This window comes from Giraffa tippelskirchi, chromosome 5, assembly GCF_054371585.1.
Source record: "Giraffa tippelskirchi isolate mGirTip1 chromosome 5, T2T-mGirTip1v1.2.pri, whole genome shotgun sequence".
Taxonomy (NCBI): Eukaryota; Metazoa; Chordata; class Mammalia; order Artiodactyla; family Giraffidae; genus Giraffa; species Giraffa tippelskirchi.
The window spans coordinates 80,626,097-80,648,183 of record NC_137279.1 but is presented as its reverse complement, the minus strand read 5'-3'; the positions used below and the strand labels follow the sequence as shown (position 1 = coordinate 80,648,183).

The 22,087-nt window shown below is 38.6% G+C and overlaps 1 protein-coding gene across 7 annotated transcripts in view; it reads left to right on the top strand.

The window, feature by feature from the left end:
* POU2F1 (POU class 2 homeobox 1) overlaps positions 1-22,087 on the top strand; it is a 183,342-nt gene that overhangs the window by 127,783 nt on the left and 33,472 nt on the right. For all 7 annotated transcript variants that reach the window (XM_081489271.1, XM_081489272.1, XM_081489273.1 and 4 more), the window contains 6 exons: positions 9,582-9,682; positions 13,474-13,527; positions 15,385-15,504; positions 18,811-18,999; positions 20,416-20,542; positions 21,635-21,729. In XM_081489271.1, coding sequence (XP_081345397.1) covers positions 9,582-9,682; positions 13,474-13,527; positions 15,385-15,504; positions 18,811-18,999; positions 20,416-20,542; positions 21,635-21,729 — 686 coding nt within the window. The remainder of the gene's footprint in view (positions 1-9,581; positions 9,683-13,473; positions 13,528-15,384; positions 15,505-18,810; positions 19,000-20,415; positions 20,543-21,634; positions 21,730-22,087) is intronic.

Here is a 22,087-nt window from a genome sequence, read left to right as displayed (position 1 = left end):
CATTACTGCTATAATTTTGTAATCTCTTGATACATATGTGTGGAAGTCTCTAGAGTATTTAATAGTGTAACTGCTGAACTTGTTACAGTGTTACTCAGTACTATGACCACAGCTAAAGTGGTAGTACTGATTAATACTGCTACCAACAACAGATGAGAATTTCAGTCTTGCCAAAACTTCCTATTAACCAACTTTGTAATTTTAGCCAGTCTAGTGGATGTGAAATGCTATCTCATTGGGACTTTATTGTATTTCCCTAGTTTCCAAGGAAGTTGAATATCCTTTCTTGTGTTTGTGGGCCATTATGTTTCCTCTTGTGAAATTCTTAATTCATTTGTTTTGCTGGTCTTATTTTTCTATTGGTTCATAGGAATTGGTTCATATGAATCTATTGATTCATAGGAGTTTTTTGTGTGTTCTGAATACTAATCCTTTCTTATTTATATGTATTGTAATTATTTTCTTCTTTTCATTAATTATACATAGTCTTTTGATGAATGATGCTTGTAATTTTAAAGTAGTATGTATGTATGTGGTTAGTTGCTCAGTTGTGTCCGACTCCACGTGAACCCAGGGACTGTAGTCCAGCAGGCTCCTCTGTCCATGGGGATTCTCCAGGCAAGAATATTAGAGTGGGTTGCCATGCCCTCCTCCAGGGGATCTTCCCAACCCAGGGATTGAACCCAGGTCTTCCGCATTGCAGGTGGATTCTTTACCATCTGAGCTACCAGGGAAGCCCAAGAATACTGGAATGAATAGCCTATCCCTTCAGAGGATCTTCGTGACCCAGGAATCAAATGGGAATCTCCTGCATTATAGATGGATTCTTTATCAACTGACCTACCAAGGAAGCCCATGTCATTTGTATATAACAAAGGCAATTTTTAACAGATTTTGTGTGCTGCATCTTATTAAATTCTCTTATTCTGATTATTCACTTCAGTTCAGTCGCTCAGTCCTGTCCAACTCTTTGTGACCCCATGGACTGCAGCACACCAGGCTTCCCTGTCCATCACCAGCTCCTGGAGCTTGCTCAGACTCATGTCCATCCAGTCGGTGATGCCATCCAACCATCTCATCCTCTGTTGTCCCCTTCTCCTCCTGCCTTCAATCTTTCCCAGCATCAGGGTCTTTTCCAAGGAGTCAGTTCTTTGCATCAGGTGGCCCAAGTTTCAGCTGCAGCATCAGTCCTTCCAACGAATATTCAGAACTGATTTCCTTTAGGATTAACTGGTTGGATCTCCTTGCAGTCCAAGGGACTCTCAAGAATCTTCTCCAACACCATGGTTCAAAAGCATCAATTCTTTGGCACTCAGCTTTCTTTATACTACAACTCTCACATCCATACATGACTACCAAATAAACCATAGCTTTGACTAGATGGACCTTTGTTGGCAAAGTAATGTCTCTGCTTTTTAATATACTGTCTAGGTTGGAGAAGGAAATGCCAACCCACTCCAGTACTCTTGCCTGGAATCCCATGGACAAAGGAGCCTGGTAGGCTACAGTCCATGGGGTCACGAAGAGTCGGACACGACTGAGTGACTTCCCTTTCACTTTTCACTTTCATGCATTGGAGAAGGAAATGGCAACCCACTCCAGTGTTCTTGCCTGGAGAATCCCAGGGATGGGGAAGCCTGGTGGGCTGCCGTCTATGGGGTTGCACAGAGTCGGACACAACTGAAGTGACTTAGCAGCAGCAGCAGCTAGGTTGGTCATAACTTTTCTTCCAAGGAGCAAACGTCTTTTAATTTCATGGCTGAGTCACCACGTGCAGTGATTTTGGATCCCAAGAAAATAAAGTCTGTCACTGTTTCCATTGTTTCCCCACCTATTTGCCATGAAGTGATGGGACAGGATGCCATGATCTTAGTTTTTTGAATGTTGAGCTTTAAGCCAACTTTTTCACTCTCCTCTTTCACTTTCATCAAGAAGCTCTTTAGTTCTTCTTCACTTTCTGCCATAAGGTGGTGTTATCTGCATATCTGAGGTTATTGATATTTCTCCCAGAAATCTTGATTCCAGCTTGTGCTTCATCCAGCCCTGTATTTCTCATGATGTAGTCTGCATATAAGTTAAATAACCAGGGTGACAAAATGCAGGCTTGACATAGTCCTTTCCCAATTTGTAACCATTCTGTTGTTCCATTTCCAGTTCTAACTGTTCCTTCTTTACATGCATACAGATTTTTCAAGAGGCAGGTAAGGTACTCTGGTGTTCCCATCTCTTGAAGAATTTTCCAGTTTGTTGTGATCCACACAGAAAATGTCTTTGGCGTAGTCAATAAAGCAGTAGATGTTTTTCTGGAACTCTCTTGCTTTTTCGGTATTCCAGCAGATGTTGGCATTTTGATCTCTAGTTCCTCTACCTTTTCTAAATCCAGCTTGAACATCTAGAAGTTCACAGTCCACATAACTGTTGAAACCTGACTTGGAGAATTTTCAGCATTACTTTGCTAGCGTGTGAGATGAGTACAATTGTTTGGTAGTTTGAACATTCTTTGGCATTGCCCTTCTTTGGCAATGCCCTTTGGCGTGCCCTTGGGATTGGAATGAAAACTGACCTTTTCCAGTCCTGTGGCCACTGCTGAGTTTTCCAAATTTGCTGGCATATTGAGTGCAGCACTTTTACAGCATCATCTTTTAGGATTTGAAATAGCTCAGCTGGAATTCCATCACCTCCACTAGCTTTGTTCATAGTGATGCTTCCTAAGGCCCACTTGACTTTGCATTCCAGGATGTTTGGCTCTAGGTGAGTGATCACACCATTGTGGTTATCTGGGTCATGAAGATCTTTTTTGTATAGTTCTTCTGTGTACTCTTGTTGCCTCTTCTTAATATCTTCTGCTTCTTTTAGGTCCTTACCATTTCTGTCCTTAATTGTGCCCATCTTTGCATGAAATGTTCCCTTGGTATCTCTTAATTTTCTTGAAGAGCTCTCTAGTCTTTCCCATTCTATTGTTTTCCTCTATTTCTTTGCACTCATCACTAAGGAAGGCTTTCTTATCACTCCTTGCTATTCTTTGGAACTCTGCATTCAGTTGGGTATATCTTTCCATTTCTCCTTTGCCTTTTGCTTCTCTTCTTTTCTCAGCTATTTGTAAGGCCTTCTCAGACAACCATTTTGCCTTTTTGCATTTCTTTTTCTTGGGGATGGTCTTGATCCCTGTCTCTTGTACAGTGTCATGAATCTCTGTCCGTAGTTCTTCAGGCACTCTGTCTATCAGATCTAATCCCTTGCATCTTTTTGTCACTGCCACTGAATCTTTTTGTACACTTTCACTGTAAGGGATTTGATTTAAGTCATACCTGAATGATCTGGTAGTTTTCTCCACTTTCTTCAATTTAAGTCTGAATTTAGCAATAAGTTCATGATCTGAGCCACAGTCAGCTCCTGGTCTTGTTTTTGCTGACTGTATAGAGCTTTCCATCTTTGTCTGCAAAGAATCTAATTAATATGATTTTGGTATTGACCATCTGGTGATGTCCACGTGTAGAGTCTTCTCTTGTGTTGTTTGTAGAGTGTGTTTGCTATGACCAGTGCATTCTCTTGGCAAAATGTTAGTCTTTGTCCTGTTTTATTTTGTACTCCAAGGCCAAATTTTCCTGTTACTCCAGGTATCTCTTGTCTTCCTATTTTTGCATCCCAGTCCCCTATGGTGCGAAGGACATCCTTTTTTTGGTGTTAGTTCTAGAAGGTCTTAATAGAAACATTCAACTTCAGCTTCTTCAGCATTACTGCTTGGGACATAGACTTGGAATACTGTGATATCGAATGGTTTGCCTTGGAAACAAACAGAGATAATTGTGTCATTTTTGAGACTGCACCCAAGTACTGCATTTCAGACTCTTTTGTTGTCTATGAGGGCTGCTCCATTTCTTCTAAGGGTTTCAGAATGCCCACAGTAGTAGATAAAATGGCCATCTAAATTAAATTCACCAATTCCTGTCCATTTTGGCTCACTGATTCCTAAAATGTTGATGCTCACTCTTGCCATCTCCTGTTTGACCACTTCCCAATTTGCCTTGATTCATGGACCTAGTATTCCAGGTTCCTATGCAATATTGCTCTTTACAGCATCAGACTTTACTTCCATCACCAGTCACATCCACAACTTGACGTTGTTTTCCCTTTGGCTCCGTTTCTTCATTCTTTTTGGAGTTATTTCTCCACTCTTCTCCAGAAGTGTATTGGGCACCTACTGACCTGGGGAGTTCATCTTTCAGTGTCTGATCTTTTTGCCTTTTCATACTGTTAATGGAGTTCTCAAGGTTAAGAGTATTGGTTTGCCATTCCCTTCTCAAGTGGACCACATTTTGTGAGAACTCTCCACCATGACCTGTCCGTCTTGGGTCCATCTTGGGTGTCCCTACACGGCATGGCTCATAGTTTCATTGAGTTAGACAAGGCTGTGGCCCATGTGATCAGTTTGATTAGTTTTCTGTGATTGTGGTTTTCATTCTGTTTGTCTTCCAATGAATAAGGATAAGAGGCTTATGGAAGCTTCCTGTTGGGTGAGACTGACTGTGGGGGGAACTGGGTCTCCTACTGACAGGCGGGGCCATGCTCGGTAAATCTTTAATCTAATTTTCTGTTGACGGGCAGAACTGTGTTCCCTCCCTGTTATTTGACCTGAGACCAAACTTACGGTGGAGTTGATGAAGATAATGGTGACCTCCTTCAAAAAGTCTTGTACAGGCACTGTTGTATTCAGTGCCCCTGACCCTGCAGCAGGCCAGTGTCTACCCAAGCCTCTGCCAGAGACTCCTAGACCCTCACGGGCAAGTCTGGGTCAGTGTCTTGCGGGGTCACTGCTCCTTTCTCCTGGGTCCTGGTGCACACAAGGCTTTGTTTGTGCCCTCCAAAAGTCTGTTTCCCCATCCTGTGTAAGTTCTGTAATCAAATCCCACTGGCCTCCAAAGTCAAATTGCTTGGGGGTTCTCAGTCCCTTTGCTAGATCCCCAGGTTGGGAAATCTGTTGTGGGTCCTAGAACTTTCTTAACAGTGCAAGAATTTATACGGTATAATTGTTCTGCACTTTGTCGGTTGTCTGCTTGGCGGCTCTATGGTGGGGTTAATGGCAACCTCTTCTAAGAGGGCTTATGCCACACGCTGTGTGACCCAGGTCTGCTGCACGCAGAGCCCCTGCTTCTGCAGCAGTCCACTGCTGACCAGTGCCTCCACAGGAGATACTCAAACACCCAAAGGCAGGTCTGGCTCAGTCTCTGGGGGTCCTGGGTCCTGTTGCGCACAAGGTTTTGTTTGAGCCCTCCAAGCATCTCTGGCGGGTATGGGGTTTGATTGTAATCACGATTTCGCCCCTCCTACCATCTTGTTGGGGCTTCTCCTTTGCCCTTGGACGTGGGATATCTTTTTTTGGTGAGATCCAACATTCTCCTGTCAATGGTTGTTCAACAGCAAGTTGTAATTTTAGAGTTCTCGCATGAGAAGATGAGTGCACATCCTTCTACTCTGCCATCTTGTGTGTCTTTATAAACATCTTGTATGTTACATTCCTTAGGATATTCTATATCCATAATCAAATTATCTAGGAAGGAAGTTTGTTTTTTTCACTCCAACTTACTGTCTTCTTTCCTTATTTTGCTGACTAAGCCTTCCAATAGCTAACACCGTTATCTTGTTCTTAATCTCAAAGGGAGTGCATTTAGTGTTACTCTTTGTCAAGTTAGAGAAGCTTCTTTCTTTTCCTACACCTAGAATTTTTATCATATGTAGATATTGAATTTTGTCTAAATGCTTTTCTCCATCTTTTGAGGTGATTGTATGATTTTAACCCCTTACATTATTTGAATTTCTTTTAGCCCCAAACCAACCTTGCATTCCTGGAATAAATCCATCTTAGTCACAATATTTTATCCTACTGGATTATTTTTGTTATTATTTAGGATATTTTCATATATTTATGATTTTTCTTTTTCATACTTTGTCAAGTTTTAGTATCAAGGTTATGCTGGCCTCATAAAATGTAGTTATGAAATATTTCCTTTTTTTTTTAAAACTGCACTCTGATAACGTTGTTTAGGATTGGAATTCTTTTTTCCTTGAATTTTTGAAAGCAAGCAGAATAAAATAATCTAGACTTCATTTTCTTTTCAGGAAGATTTTTATCTACTAATTCAATTTCTTCAAATGCTATGGACTTTGGGGCTTTTTTTTTTTTTTCTTTCTTGAGTCAGTCTTGATAAAGTTTCTAGAGAGTTATCTGTCTCTAAGTTTTATTTTATCAGTTCACAATATCTTCTTTTTAGTTTCTGTGACATTTTTTTATTTTGCTCATTTGGTTATCCTTAAATTATTTGCCCTTTTATTTTATTTTGCCAGAAGTTTGTTAGGTTATATGATTCTTTTGAAAGAACCAAGTTGATATTTCTGTTACGTATTTTCCCCCATTTCATTAATTCTTGATCCATTTCTTTCTTCTTTCTCAGTACTTAATCCTTATATATTCTCTACCATTTGATCATAGTACCCCATCCTTGCAGCTTTCTCTTCTCTGGCTTCTGAGGCATGTTAGTCTTGAGGGAACTTTTGCCTGCTTTTTTAACTGCTTCCTCTGACTCTTTGTCTTTACATGTCCTAATTAGGTCCCCTCATATCTTCAACCTTTTTTCTGTATGTAGTCCTCAGCCTATGATGGTGCAAAAACAATATGGACTCTGTAGAAACCATACTTTGAATCTATACACTCTATAGAAACCATAATTTAAGTTACATGCTGCTGCTGCTGCTAAGTCGCGTCAGTCGTGTCCCATTCTGTGCGACCCGATAGACGGCAGCCCACCAGGCTCCTCTGTCCCTGGGATTCTCCAGGCAAGAATACTGTAGTGGGTTGCCATTTCCTTCTCGATTAAGTTACATGAGATAGTCAATATTTTATTATAAAGCAAGCTTTGTGTTAGATGATTTTACCCAACTGTAGGCTAATAAAAATGTTCTGAGCACATTTAAGTTAGGTCAGGCCAAGCTATGACATTCTGTAGGTTAGGTGTATTAAATGCATTGCATTTTTGACTTAGGATATTTTCAATTTAGGATGGGTTTTATCAGAACGTAACCCCATCGTTAATTAAGGAAGATCTATATGTATATCCGTTCTTAATTAATAGACTTTTTACTTTACTGATTTCAACTACCCTTTCTCTATGAGTGAGTTTATGCAGAATCAGGAACCCATTCCTTGTCTTAGCCCTTCCACCAACTAGCTCAGACATGTTGAGCAATTCACTTAAGATTCCTTAATGTCTGTTTCTTCACCATTGAGATAAGGAGGTATTGTATACAAGATCTTTGAAGTTTACCTCAGTAATACTGTTCTAGTGATAACCTTATAAGTTCTTTAGCTCTGACCTCTGTCATTTCTAAATTCCTCAGGATCACTTGTCTTAGATGTTTTATTAAGGTTTCTGAAACTCTATGCTGTATCTTATGTTAATCTGCATATGTAATTCAGCCTTCTCCCCCAACCTTTTAATTTCCCTGATTGCTCCTTTGAATGCTGCTATTTTCTCAGGCACACATTTGGTTTTGGCTCCCAGCATCCCTATTTTTCCATGCTGTCTTCATACTGAAGTCTGATTAGGGTATGCCTGTGTATAAGTGTGTATCTGTTCCCTTCTCCTTTCTTTAGCTCAGAATATGTTCTACAAGAATGATTTCTATGCAGTATGTACTTCATTCTACCTCTCAACATCCCAGTGGAGCTTCAGCACTTTAATTAAAAAAAAGAAAAATGTGTGCCTTTGCAGCTTAGATCTCTGTTTGTCTGAGTTGTTAATCTCAATGTTTTGATCATACCATGCTTTGGATACCATAACTTTATGCCACCCCTCCTTACCCCCAAGAGGAAGAGCAGAGTACTTAAATAGCATTACGTATAGGCCGCTGGAATAGGCTTTGTACACCCAAAATCAGTCAAACTTGTGTTGTATATTTCTTTGTGATTTACAAAAAGCTTGTTATTTTTATGAGAACTTGAGAATGGAACCAGTGTGTAGAATTTTTATGGTCTCCATGAGAGTGAAATATTTGTTTCTGAAAGACTTCTTCAACTTGTGGTGTGTTAATCTCTAAGTGCTTATCTCTGTTTTTCAAAATCTTATCTTCTTTTAGCCTTGTTGATTTATTTAATGTATCTTGAGCTTGTTTCTCTAATGGTGCACAGTCTTACAATCTTGACATAAGTAGTGATTTCCTGCATCAAGATGGAGACAGCAGCCAATGACAAAAATGTGCAACTTTAAATAGTGAAACTTCTGTATGTGGCTTGTGGAACTTAAAGTAAATTTTATTTCATACTAGTGTCTCACACTACTTGCCGCAGCATGTACTTTTAGTCTCATTAATTATATATGTGTAAGAAGTTCTATATTTCCTATGTATGAGAAACTTTAGGAAAAACCATAAGAGAACAATCACTATGAGATTTTTCAAGGAGGTGAAATATATGTACACTTTTTAAATAATCATCTCAAACCTTAAATAGTTCTTGTGAGTCATGTGATCTACCTAATTAATTCTATTAAAGTGATGCATTTGCTCAAAGTTAGCTAGGATATATAATGGCAGAAGTTAGCTCCCTTTTAGAAATACTACCTGAAGTTTCTAGCTTGTTTTTTTCTAACTGGTCTGCTCTGTCAACATACACAGAGGCTGAGGAAGAGAAATTTAGATATTCCAGTGGTAGGAAATGGAAGCTTACTACCATGTTTATGTGACTTGATGATTCTTGCAGGTTCCCATAGTCCATTATATTTTATTCACTACAAAATATTCTGGTTATTTCTAAATAATATGTAGACATAGTAATTTGAAAACAATGTAGTATATCTCTTAGAAAGTATTTCTGGATAGTGGGGTGGTGTGTCTTTCCATAAGTTAGTCCGATTCCTACATTAGATTGCAGTGTAAGTGGTTAAAGACACTGACTGATGTAACAGTTAGAAAATGATAATGATAGCAGAGCCCCTGCTGATTAGATGTATGCAGCAGTCTATACATTAATAACATCATCTTGTTTATCTAAATGATTGCTTTTACTGTCGTTTATTAAAGCATTTTAATTACTCTTCTCAGTATAATTCATCTCAGTCTTGGCAAAGTCACCTGTTAATTTCTTCTGTCCAAGCCATGTATTGAGAAAGGAGAGACTAGAAGAGAGCCTTGGTACTCCCATAAGAACTCTGTACCAGTCTTTACAACAGTGTAATAATGATAATCTCTTCTTCAAGCCACCTTAGGTTTCATGCTTATTCTGACCCCACTTGCTCTAATTGCTGCTTTCACTTTTGAACTAACATGATTTTATGATTATAATTTGTTATTTATATTTTTGTTTCTTAAGCTTTATCTGCATTCATGTACGTGTCTTGCAGTCCTATCTTTAGAAGAGAAATCATTTTACTGTATTTCTTCATCCTTTTGAATCTTTTTTCCTCCTTGGAGGTACTTAGAAAAATGCTTGTACAAAATAGGTGCTTGATAAATGTGCCTGTTTAAGAAGAGTCTGGTGCTTATTTCAGGTTTGTGTTTTCAGTAGTTATACAATTTTGCTTGCTTTCTAGGCACACAAACCAATGGTCTGGACTTTCAGAAGCAGCCTGTGCCCGTTGGAGGAGCCATCTCAACAGCCCAGGCCCAGGCTTTCCTTGGACATCTCCACCAGGTAGGTTGTTCTGCTCAGCTGTGAGTGAGAGTGAAAAATGGAGACATGGAATTCTAGGGCTTAGTAAAGTTATTTCAGAATGTGGAACTTTTAAAGTTGATTAAAACCTGGTGTTAACAGCATCTAACTGTGTCATTCTGAATGGTTACTATGGAATCCTTTAACTTAGTTGACTATATAGCTGTTGACCCCACGGCTGTGTGAAAAAGAGTTCCTTGTTATGAACAGATATATTTACAACTGGGTTACTGTTTTTGTGAGTGTGGTCTGTGGTGACTCACTGAAAGTATTGAATAGTAAATTACAAAGTCATCCAAAATGATTTAACACCCATTGCCTGAGACCTGCTATGTAAGGCTTGAGTTCACAGCTCGTATTCCTTCTTTAAAGCAGTTTCAAACCATTTACATTTGGGCAACCACTTAGAGGCTTTGCTTGACTGTGAACATCCTGGTTGGCGGTTCAACTTTATTACTCTTATATTACATGAATTTCTCCTAAGTCTAAAGCAGGCTTTAAATCTATCATCCATATGTTATCATTAAAATAGACAGAAAAGGAATATAAAAACAAATATTGACTCCAAGAGTTTGGGGATATGGGAGCTGGTTGAAAATTGAAAGTAAATAAAACAATAAAAACATTTGGGAGACAGATTATGAATGTGTCTCAACTGCTTGATTTATGTTCACAGTTATGTGTTAAAGCATTACTTTGCACAACTTGTTGGTCTTTACCTCATATAAACCCTAGAACTGGTTTAGTGTACAAATTGTGCAGGTCAGCAGTAGTGATTTTGGTAGTGCCAGATGGTACCTAGTGGTAGAGGTTCGATGAAAAGCACATATGGGCATAAAATAATAAATGTTCAATAATTATTTGTTGAACAAATGAATGAATGGATGGTAAAACTTATGAGTACAGAGGAAGAAATGATTAGCTCATCTCATATATTGTAAGATTTTTATCATAGGGTGATTTTTAAGCCAAGTTTTAAAGAATGTTGTTGTTCGGTCGCTAAAGTCATGTCTGACTCTTTGTAACTCCAGGAACTACAGCACACTAGGCTTCCCTGTCCTTCACTGTCTCCTAGAATTTGCTCCAACTCATGTCCATTGAGTCAGTGGTGCCATCTTCCCCAGCATCAAGGTCTTTTCCAGTGAGTCAGCTCTCACCAAACTCTTCTTCCAGGTGGCCAGAGTATTGGAGCTTCAGCTTCAGCATTCCAAGAAGCAAGTGTCTTTTAATTTCATGTCTGCAGTCACCACCCACAGTGATTTCGGAGCCCCAGAAAATAAAATCTGTCACTGTTAACACTTTTCCCCCATCTATTTGCCATGAAGTGATGGGGCTGGATGCCATGATCTTCATTTTTTGAATGCTGAGTTTTAAGCCAAGTTTTTCACTCTCCTCTTTCACCTTCATCAAGAGGTTCTTTTTTAGTTCCTGTTTGCTTTCTGCTGTTAGAGTAGTATCATCTGCATATCTGAGGTTGTTGATATTTCTCCCTGCAATCTTGATTCCATCTGGTGCTTCATCCAGCCTGGCATTTTGCATGATGTATGCTGCATATAAGTTAAATAATCAGGGTGACAGTATACAGCCTTGACATACTCCTTTTCCAATTTTGAACCAGTCCATTGTTCCATGTCTGGTTCCAGGGGATCTTCTCAACCCGGGGATTGAACTCAGGTTCCTGCATTTCAGGCAGTTTCTTTACCATCTAAGCCACCAGGGAAGCCCAAAGGATGTTGCTAAGTGGCTTCAGTCGTGTCCAACTCTGTGCAACCCCATAGACGGCAGCCCATCAGGCTCTCCCGTCCCTGGGATTCTCCAGGCAAGAACACTGGAATGGGTTGCCATTTCCTTCTCCAATGCATGAAAGTGAAAAGTGGAAGTGAAGTCGCTCAGTCATGTCCGACTCTTCGCGACCCCATGGACTGCAGCCTACCAGGCTCTTCTGTCCATGGGATTTTCCAGTCAAGAGTACTGGAGTGGGGTGCCATTGCTTTCTCCGAAAGGATGTTGGGAGCTAGCTAAATGGAGTTGTCAAGGGATACTCTCACTTTTTGTTTTCAACTTTCTATTTTGAAAACTTTAAAATCTACCAAAAATTGAATAACAACAGAACAGTTTTCAGCCAAAAGCTCTTCATCTGGTATCACTAATTGTTACCATGTTACCATATACGCTTTATGTGTTTGTGTTTGTACACATACATTTTGTGTGTGTATATACATGTCATGTGTATATACATGTCAGCTTGGAGAAGGAAATGGCAAACCACTCCAGTATTCTTGCCTAGAAAATCCTGTGGACGGAGGAGCCTGGTGGGCTGCCGTCTGTGGGGTTGCACAGAGTCAGACCTGACTGAAGCAACTTAGCAGCAGCATACATGTCAACTTGTCCCATTATTCTGTACTGAATTTGATCATTTGATTAAGGTAGTGTCTCAAATTTGTCTACTATAAAGGTAACTTTCTTCCTCATAATTAATAAGGAGATACTGTAAGACTTGTGTTCCTCAACAAATTTTTATCCAGAAACATCATGATTGAAATAAAATCACAAAGAAACTTTAAGTTCAGGAAGTCTTGATGCTGTGTGCTAAATCCAAAATGAAATTATCATGTTAATGATAAAGTTTTTCAGTCTTCCAAATTTGAACCCTGGAATAATCCATAACTTTTTTTTTTTCCTTCATTTATATCCAGTCAGTTTCCAGGATCCTCTGTAGTACTTTTGCAATACTTTTCATGTTTCCTACTTTTAATTCCCACTGCTGCCATTCTAGGGTAGGTTTCCATTTATTCAAACCTAGTTTATATAACAATCCAGTTGTTTTATGTAGTGTTGGTCAATTTAGATTTACTGATGTTTCATCACAATTAGAACTGGAGGGAAATACACTGTAAATAATACTGTATTCTTCTAAGCACATCATAGTAGAAGGAACATGTATCATTACTGGTGGCTTTAAGTGTGATCACTTGTCTTCCTGATTTTCCCACTATTTTACCCTTTGTAATTAATAAATATCTATGGAGAGATAGGGAGAGGATATGTAAATATCATGCTACTCCTCAAATTTCACCCGTTAGTTAGAACATCCATTAGTGACAGTTGCCTGAATCAGTTATTATTATCATGGTTGCCATATGATGATCCTTATTTTAATATAACCATGGTTTGAACTTTTTGAATGTGTGAAGTGTTAGTATTAACTGTTCTGACAGACTTTCATATGTGGTTTATAGGACAGATTCTTTATTTCATCCAGGATTTTTGAATTATGACAATAAATATTTTAAGGACTTGACTATATGGGGGGGTGTGTGTATTTAAGATTTTTACTTGTATATACATGAAATTTTGAAATTAGAATGAGTAGATAATTCTGATTGTTTTTAAGGGTAAAAATAATGTCTGTAAGTAACCTACTTCTATGTTCTTTAACACAATGTGGAAGATGAGTTAAGGTTTTAGAAACTAAATTATACTGTAAGTACAAACAATGTAATGTAAGGGATGTCGAATACAAGTGTGGCATGCCTGCTGATGCAAATTTAGTGTGGGAAAACATCTTCAGAAAAGAACTTTTAACAGCATTTTCTGCTGGGAGGTGGAGGTACTATGAGCTCTTCCATAAAGTTTCAACTCCATAAGGTAAACCTCTTCATATGCTTGGTTCTAAATAAAACACACATTTGTAGAGGCTTGTTGATGACAGCCTCTAATGATGGATGTCAATAGTATTAGATTAGAATTTCCCCAATTACTTTACTTTATAGGTCCAGCTCGCTGGAACAAGTTTACAGGCTGCTGCTCAGTCTTTAAATGTACAGGTAAGCTGGAACATGGGACTGTGGATCAATTTTTCTATTCATTTTTACCATATTTTTCTAATTTTCTATAATGAATATGTAATAATTTTATAATGAAAATACTTAGAAATATTACTTTTTTTCTTACTGAATCTCAAAGATTCAAATAATGATAACCATTGCCATTAATAAAAATCCATTTTATATTACATCACTGTGAATGTCTAAAGGTGAACAAGAAAAGTCTAATTTCAAGGTTTTATTTGGAAGTTCAGTAAAAATGTTTCTAAGTTGTACAGCAATTTATCATTTTTCATATCTTAGGAAAACATTATAGTAGAGGGAAGAACAATAGAATGAGAGACCTAAGTCTTAGGTTTGAATTCTCATTCTGCCACTCACTAGCTGTATGAATTTTGGCAAGTCACTTTTCCTTCTGGGGCTCATTTTTTCTTATACAGTTGGCCCTCCCTATCCCCAGGTTCCACATCTGGAGGTACAGAGAGCTGACTGTGAAGGACTTTAGCATCTGCAGATTTTGATGTCTGGGGCAGGGGGTTGTGGGGGTGGGGGTGGTCCTGGGACTTATCCTCTGTAGATACCAAGGGGCAACTGAATGTATTTAAGTGGACGAGTTGAGCAGATTGCCAAGATTCTTCTCTGCTCTGCCATGTCATGAGTCTGAGAATTGCAATTAAACCTATTTATAAACATTAATGGGCTTCATACAGTCAAATTTAAAGACAAAACTTAAATCTGGGTGCTTTGTTTCTATGAACCATCCAGCATAACATGCAAAGTTTAGTTTTTATGCATTACTCCATAATATTTCAGTCAACCTGCTGCTTCCTTTCATTATAGTGTTTAGGTAACTAACAGTCAAGAGAGAAAAACTATTCTGAAAGGCTGATTTCAGTGTTGCTAATGACTAAAGACCTTGGACTGAGCATTCCATGAAACCAAGTGAAATATGGACCTAGTAACACATGGAGACAAGAAGAGAAAAGAAAAGGAGACAGTGTGGCCTTCCTTTTTGAGGGAGAGGAGGTGGAGAATTGCCTTGGTTGCCATGGTAAACTTTTATCCCTTGGAGAGATGTTGGCAAACAGGCTGTATCTCCACTGTGGAATGTTTACAGTCTTGCACTGTAATTATCTCTAAATGACTGGCAGAATTAATCAGAGCCTTTATGTTAATTAGCCTTGCTGCAGTCCCCAAAACAGGTGGTGGGAAATATGCAAATCTAGGCAGAATTTTAATGCTCTGCATAACCAGTTTTAATTACCATAAAATTTTCTCTCAGTGCCCCTTTCAGGATCGTGTTCTCTTTCCCTCTTGGCTGCAGCATTTCCCTCTAAGCTTGTGTGTTACTTGATGGGGGAACGCTAAATTTATAGTTCTTTAAAAGATTAGTTGAAAAATTTAATGGGTCAAATAATCAATTTCTGAGATGGTATATAGGGAACTTTTACATTGACCACCAAAGACATGTCAAAATGTTGAGATAGAGGGTCTGTCTATTGTAAACATAGGTTGAAAATATGTTCTTCCCTTATTCCTTATTTCCAGAGTTAAGGATTTGTGTTTATGAAAAATTCTGTTGATTAGTGGAAGACCAAATTACTTTTTCCTCTTAAAAATTAAGAATTAAGAAAAATTTTAAAAATTAAGAAAAACTAAGCAGTTTTGCTGGTATTGGAATAAAAAGTCTGAAAACTTAATAAATAAAATTAGGAAACTACAAAGATTTATAAGAAAGGAAATGTGAAATTGGAAAACTCATGATTAGATAAGTCTGTGTTGTAAATCTTAAAATATGAAATTAGTACTTTTTAAAAATCAATTATTAAATCTTTTTTTCTCCCCCCACCCCCTCAGTCTAAACCTAATGAAGAATCGGGGGATTCACAGCAGCCAAGCCAGCCTTCCCAGCAGCCTTCAGTGCAGGCAGCCATCCCCCAGACCCAGCTTATGCTGGCTGGAGGACAGATAACTGGGGTAAGTTTTCACTGAGAGATTTGTAATAACCTTTCTCTGTGTCGGAACTGCCATTGGCCAGTATCTGATTAGATCTGTTGACTGTAGCAGATACATAGCTGTGCCTGGCATATGTCTTTAAAGGAATTTTCTAATTCCTTTGTAACAGCTTTGTAACAGAATAGTAATCAGCTCTGAAAAAAGAGCTATCCTTGTCATGAGTTTTCAATGTATTTTTTCTTACTATGGCAGATAGGCTCTGGGTAAACTTAAGGACCAGAGAAGGCAATGGCACCCCACTCCAGTACTTTTGCCTGGAAAATCCCATGGATAGAGGGGCCTGGGAGGCTGCAGTCCATGGGGTCGCTACGAGTCAGACACGACTGAGCGACTTACTTTCACTTTTCACTTTCATACATTGGAGAAGGAAATGACAACCCACTCCAGTGTTCTTGCCTGGAGAATCCCAGGGACGGGGGAGCCTGGTGGGCTGCCGTCTATGGGGTCTCACAGAGTCGGACACGACTGAAGCGACTTAGCAGCAGCAACAGCAAACTTAAGGACATTTTTAAACCAATGTTTCAACTGTTGCTTCATCATGCAGTGGAATCATGTTCCCATGGTTGAAATAGTTACAGTGATGAAATTGTATCAGTGGTTGTCAGTTTGGAGTTGTAACATCACTGCAGAATAGAAGTTAAAGAATGGATTAGTACCTATGAAGGAAAAACATTTTAAATTACTATATAGTGTTCTAAGGGGCTTCCCAAGTGGCTCAGTGGTAAAGAGTCCGCCTGCTGATGCTAGAGACACGGGTTCGATCCCTGGGTCAGGAAGATCCCCTGGAGTAGGAAATTGCAACTTGTTCCAGTATTCTTGCCTGGAAAATTCCGTGGACAGAGGAGCCTGGTAGGCTGCAATCCATGGGGTCACAAAGAGTCAGGCATGACTGAGTGACCAAGCACACACACACATAGTGTTCTAAAATGAGACCTCTGCTGTCATATCCTGGCTCTTCAGTTTACTATGTTGGCTAATTCATCTCTCTGTGCCTCAGGTTTCCTTCAATTAAGTGAAAGTGAAGCTGCTCAGTCGTGTCCGACTCTTTGTGACCCCATGAACTGTAGCCTACCACGCTCCTCCTTCCATGGGATTTTCCAGGCAAGAGTACTGGAGTGGGTTGCATTTCCTTCTCCAGGGGATCTTCCCGACCCAAGGATCGAACCCGGGTCTCCCGCATTGTAGGCAGACGCTTTAAACAGAGATGTTAATAATACTTACCTCACAGTATTGTTTTAGAGATTAAGAGTAGTAATGTAAGTGAAACTCATAGAACAGTGTCTGGCGTGTCATACCATTCAATAAATGTCATCTGTTTTTATTGGCAGTAAATTTTTTAAAAAATTTTAATTGGAGGCTAATTACTTTACAATATTGTGGTGGTTTTTGCCATACATTCACATAAATCAGCCATGAGTGTACATGTGTTCCCCATCCTGACCCTCCCTCCCACCTCCCTCCCCATCCCATCCCTCAGGGTCATCCCGGTGCACCAGCCCTGTGCACCAGCCCTGAGCACCCTGCCTCATGCATCAAACCTGGACTGATGATCTATTTCACATATGATAATATACATGTTTCAATACTATTCTCTCAGATCATCCCACCCTTGCCTTCTCCCACAGAGTCCAAAAGACTGTTCTTTACAGCTGTGTCTCTTTTGCTGTCTCGCATATAGGGTCATCGTTACCATCTTTCTAAATTCCATATATATGCGTTAATATACTGTATTGGTGTTTTTCTTTCTGACTTACTTCGCTCTGTATATTAGGCTTCAGTTTCATCCACCTCATTAGAAGTGATTCAAATGCATTCTTTTTAATAGCTGAGTAATATTCCACCGTGTATATGTACCACAGCTTTCTTATCCATTCATCTGCCGATGGACATCTAGGTTGCTTCCACGTCCTGGCTGTTGTAAACAGTGCTGCGATGAACATTGGGGTACATGTGTCTCTTTCACTATTGGTAGTAAATTGACCTGTGCAAGTATATTAAGTTTTAACTTTTCAGATGTCTTTGCTCTGAGGCCCCATTAAAAGTATTTTCCAATGTTGAAAATTTGTGTATTAAATTATCTTTTGTGGGGGAGTCAAGAGGAGTGGTAAGGAAGAGTTGTTTGTTATTCAGTTCACATCACATCAACCTACAAAATATTTATTTCCTTCATTTCAGTTAAGTGTGTTTTGGCAGCAGAAGGCTCTTTTAAGAATCGTTGCAGAATTGTTTTACAAAATTCCATCAACATAAATTAATATATGTTTACATATCATATAAAATATTTATAAACATCTATCTTGATGGATATTGGGATTTTGAATGATTTAATTCTGATTCTGTCTCTAATACACAAATTGTATTGGACCTTTTTTGAAAAAGGTTTATGCCACTAAATGACATATTCCTTCTTGATTTGATCAGAACATGTCACCAAAAAGAAGGTAGAACATATTTAACACTTTAAGTGTGTTTGAAATAAGCTTCATTTTGAAAGCAAGTTTAAATCTTCAGATACATTTCCTGTTTTCCTGTTTGGGTTTTGTTTGAGTGCCTAGTGTTTACAGTAGTAAGAGACACTTGGAAAGAACCCAGACTCATGTGGCTGGAGCTGCTGTCAGCCTCAGGCACTGGATTCATGTGTGTCTAAAGAGAGGAGCTGTCACCACCTGCCTCACAGAGATAGTATGCTGGAAAGAGGGTGTAAAGTGCAGAGACCCAGTGCTTTCAGGAACAGAGAAGAGCGTTGGGAATGAGGCTGCAGGGAGACTTGGAAAAGAAACCAGTGGACCTCATATTCTTTAGTCGTATCTTAGAACATAGTGAAAGTGATGGAGTATGGCAGGGATTCATGCTAATGAGAAGAAGCTGGGCCTTATCAAGTTCTTTCCTGGTCAGATCCAGCATCCCTGTTCCTTACTCATCTCACTAATCACTTGCTGTTCTGTTGGGGGTAAATTTCTTTTCATTTCCTGTCAGCGTTGATTCTTTCCTTTGTTGCTTACTAGTTAATTACTTTTTTGCCTGAACCCTTGGGCCTTGGACAAGCTTGAATGATTAAGTCCAGAGTGAGGACCACTATTTTAATGTAAATGGTCTGCACATAATGGTAGCTTGATCACTGATGAACATTTTAGCCTCATACTGGCCATATGAAGTTGGGTAGCTATGGTTTAATACCAGTTGAGTTGCTTACTTCAAAGCAGTTGGCTTGCATTAGGGGCCCATCTCCTTCAACCCTTTCCAACTATTTGTCCTGATTTTGTTTAGCTGACTTTGACACCAGCCCAGCAGCAGTTACTACTACAGCAGGCACAGGCACAGGCACAGCTGCTGGCGGCTGCAGTGCAGCAGCATTCCGCCAGCCAACAGCACAGCGCTGCTGGGGCCACCATCTCAGCCTCCGCCGCCACACCCATGACGCAGATCCCGTTGTCTCAGCCCATACAGATCGCACAGGTGAGTGAGTCACTCTCGTAGCTGGGGCAGGAAGGGAGGAATAAAATGGCAGATTTTCTTTGGTATTAAGTTCACATTCTGATTGATAGTGTGGTCGCTAAAAGGCCTGATAAGCTCTAAATCAGTGAGGTGAGTGATGAAGCCTTCTTTACTACTGAACTAGAAATAATACATTTGTTTGCTTATTTGAGTTGGTATTATAAACACATAACTAATTATTTGAATAACTGTTTATATTAAGTGGCAGTTCTTGAATAACTAGCTGGCATATTTCTGGAGCAGAGGATTACTGTATTTATTTAATTAGCTAATTACAGCAGGCATGCGTTCTTTCGTGTGCTCTGCAGTGAAGGTTGCCACCCATGTGTGAGAGAAACTGGGAATCATTTCTCTGCTACAGAGTGATTAGCTTTGTGCAGAGCTGCGTTAGTGTTGTTTGGCCATAATTTTTGCATTTTAGGGCAGAGTATCCAGAGATAATAAAAATTTATTTAGAGAGGCATAGACAGTTCTACCAAGGAGGAAAAATAAATGGAAACCTTTATCTCAAGGAGAGGAAAAAAGTAGAAGTAGTCACATCAGTGAAATGTATGAAGAGTTATTATAAATCTAATGCAGATAATTGTTTTATAACCCCAGAGAAGACTCAGAAATGGGCTCAAATTATAGGTAGAATTTGACTAAACATTAAAAAAAAGCCAATAAACTATAAGTACAGAATAGATGTCAGACTAATGTTTATGACTATTATGTAATAGTCATTGTTTTTATTTTACCCATTTTTTTCATTAACAAATAAATGTTTTTCATGCCAAAGTTGTGAGACTCTATCTTGACATTATTCTAATAAGATAATATACGTGCAAGGACATTAAAAATTATGAAATAATAAGTCAATATAAGCAATTTTAATATGTTATAGATCAGATTTTTATATGGGTAGCTTTTTTTAAATTTATGCACTGTTTTCTCAGTTGAGTTAGGCTGGTGCCAAATTTCATAGGTCTTTTAATTTATTGATGCAGGTTCAGACATACCACTTAATTTTTGCTCTACAAGAGGAAATTCAGTCACTTAAAAAAAGCAACATATTCTTTTCTCACTTGATTTTTAAAGCTCATGTTGGTCTCTACGTGTTAAAGATACAACCATAAGCATTTAACTATTAAAAATTAGATTTAGCATAAGTCATGACACAATATGTGCTCATAGGACTAGCATGTCGTTGTCACAGCTCCAGGTTTCTTCACACGCTTTGGAACACGTCCAGAGCTCATCCTTGTTAAGAGTTTATAATAATGTCAAATATTGACTCTTTTTTTATTTGGATGACAGAACTCATCATCTGGGAACCTTAAGATTAAGCATACTTTAATTTCAAAATCTCCAATCCATGTTTTAATCCTACCTTTTTAGGATCTGCAACAACTGCAACAACTTCAACAGCAGAATCTCAACCTGCAACAGTTTGTATTGGTCCATCCAACAACCAACCTGCAACCAGCGCAGTTCATCATCTCACAGACGCCCCAGGGCCAGCAGGGTGAGCACCTCCTTAGAGCTTACCAGTGGTACACCAAAGCTGTCCACTTGTGTGACACAGATGCTATTATATTTTGGCCTAGAAGCTGTCGATTAAAACAGTGTTTTTTTTAAATTTTATTTAACTTTAAGCTCAATGTTCATGTTGAGAAAAACTTTGTCATGCATACCTCATTATTGAAGGTCATCATTCCCTGCCTTTCATATGCTTAATCAGTAAGGAGTACTGTGAGTTTGACCAAAAGTCTAAATTAAATTCTTCAACTGCTGAACATATATTGGATAAATTGCTTCTAATGTTTTGATAGTTTTTCATGGGAATGTGTTCAAAGAATGTGGGCTGAGGATTTGAGCATTGAAAGTATATGCTTCTAACAATCATTGGTTTTCTTTTAAAGTTTAAGAAAAAGAGGGTATCATGTTAGAAACTGTATAAATTTGGGGAGTTATAAAAAGAATCTTCAAGGCCTTTTATTGCTAAATGTTGTTGTGTTATTTCTATATAACATGTTTGTTGGGCTGGTTCATGGAATCAATATAGACAGTATTAGAGTATCAAGGCTTCAACCCAAGGAATATTAGTGCATTACTGCTTCCTCATTATTTGTTTTTTAGCCTTTTTTCTTAATCATTCAAAAATCTTTTGTTGTACACATACCTGTTCCACTTTTAACAGATAAGATAGCCTGCCCCTTTCATGAACTAGACAGTTCTCTGGTCCAGCATATACTAGCAGTTTCTAATGGCTTTTGGGTTAAGAAGTTGAGCTTTGTTTTTTTTTTTTTTTTTGGAGTTTCAAGCTGCTTCCATTTAAAATACTTCTTCACTTTCATCCATTCCTTCCTAAAATAAAAAAAAATTGATCAACCAGAGAGGTTAGGTTACACCAAAGACATATACCAGTTTTACATTTTTCCATATCTTCTTGCCCAAATTGTATGTAATAAGACTGAATTGTAGGTAAATAAGACTTTAAGAGTTTTAAGACCAGTAGGACTATCAGGATATCAGTTGAAAATTTTCACTTCGCTTCCTTATGCCATATGTTCAAGGTCATCTTTAATGTTGGACATAACATGTTTGTGTTTTGTAGGTCTCCTGCAAGCGCAAAATCTTTTAACACAACTACCTCAGCAAAGCCAAGCCAACCTCCTACAGTCTCAGCCAAGCATCGCCCTCACCTCCCAGGTTAGTTTTCTTCCATGAGGTTTGCTTTCTTTTATCCTGATGTCTTGAGATACTTTGGGGCTTTGTCTAATTCAACTCCCTAATAAAAATAATTCAAATAGTTTTAAAAAAACTCACCAAAATTTCAAAGCTAGGTTTATCAGCTTCATAAAAAAAAAATGCTGCCAAATTGATGTAGTCTTTGAAAACCTTCAACGAGTCCCTATTTTCTTACATGTTCATAAAGAATAACTGTGTTAGTACTGAATGAGTAATGGATTCTGGCTCTTTGACCACCCTGCTCCCTGATATATGACAGTAGAGATTACCACTTGAACTAGACACCTTGAGCCTCAGTTAAAACCGTCGTTGTTCTTTG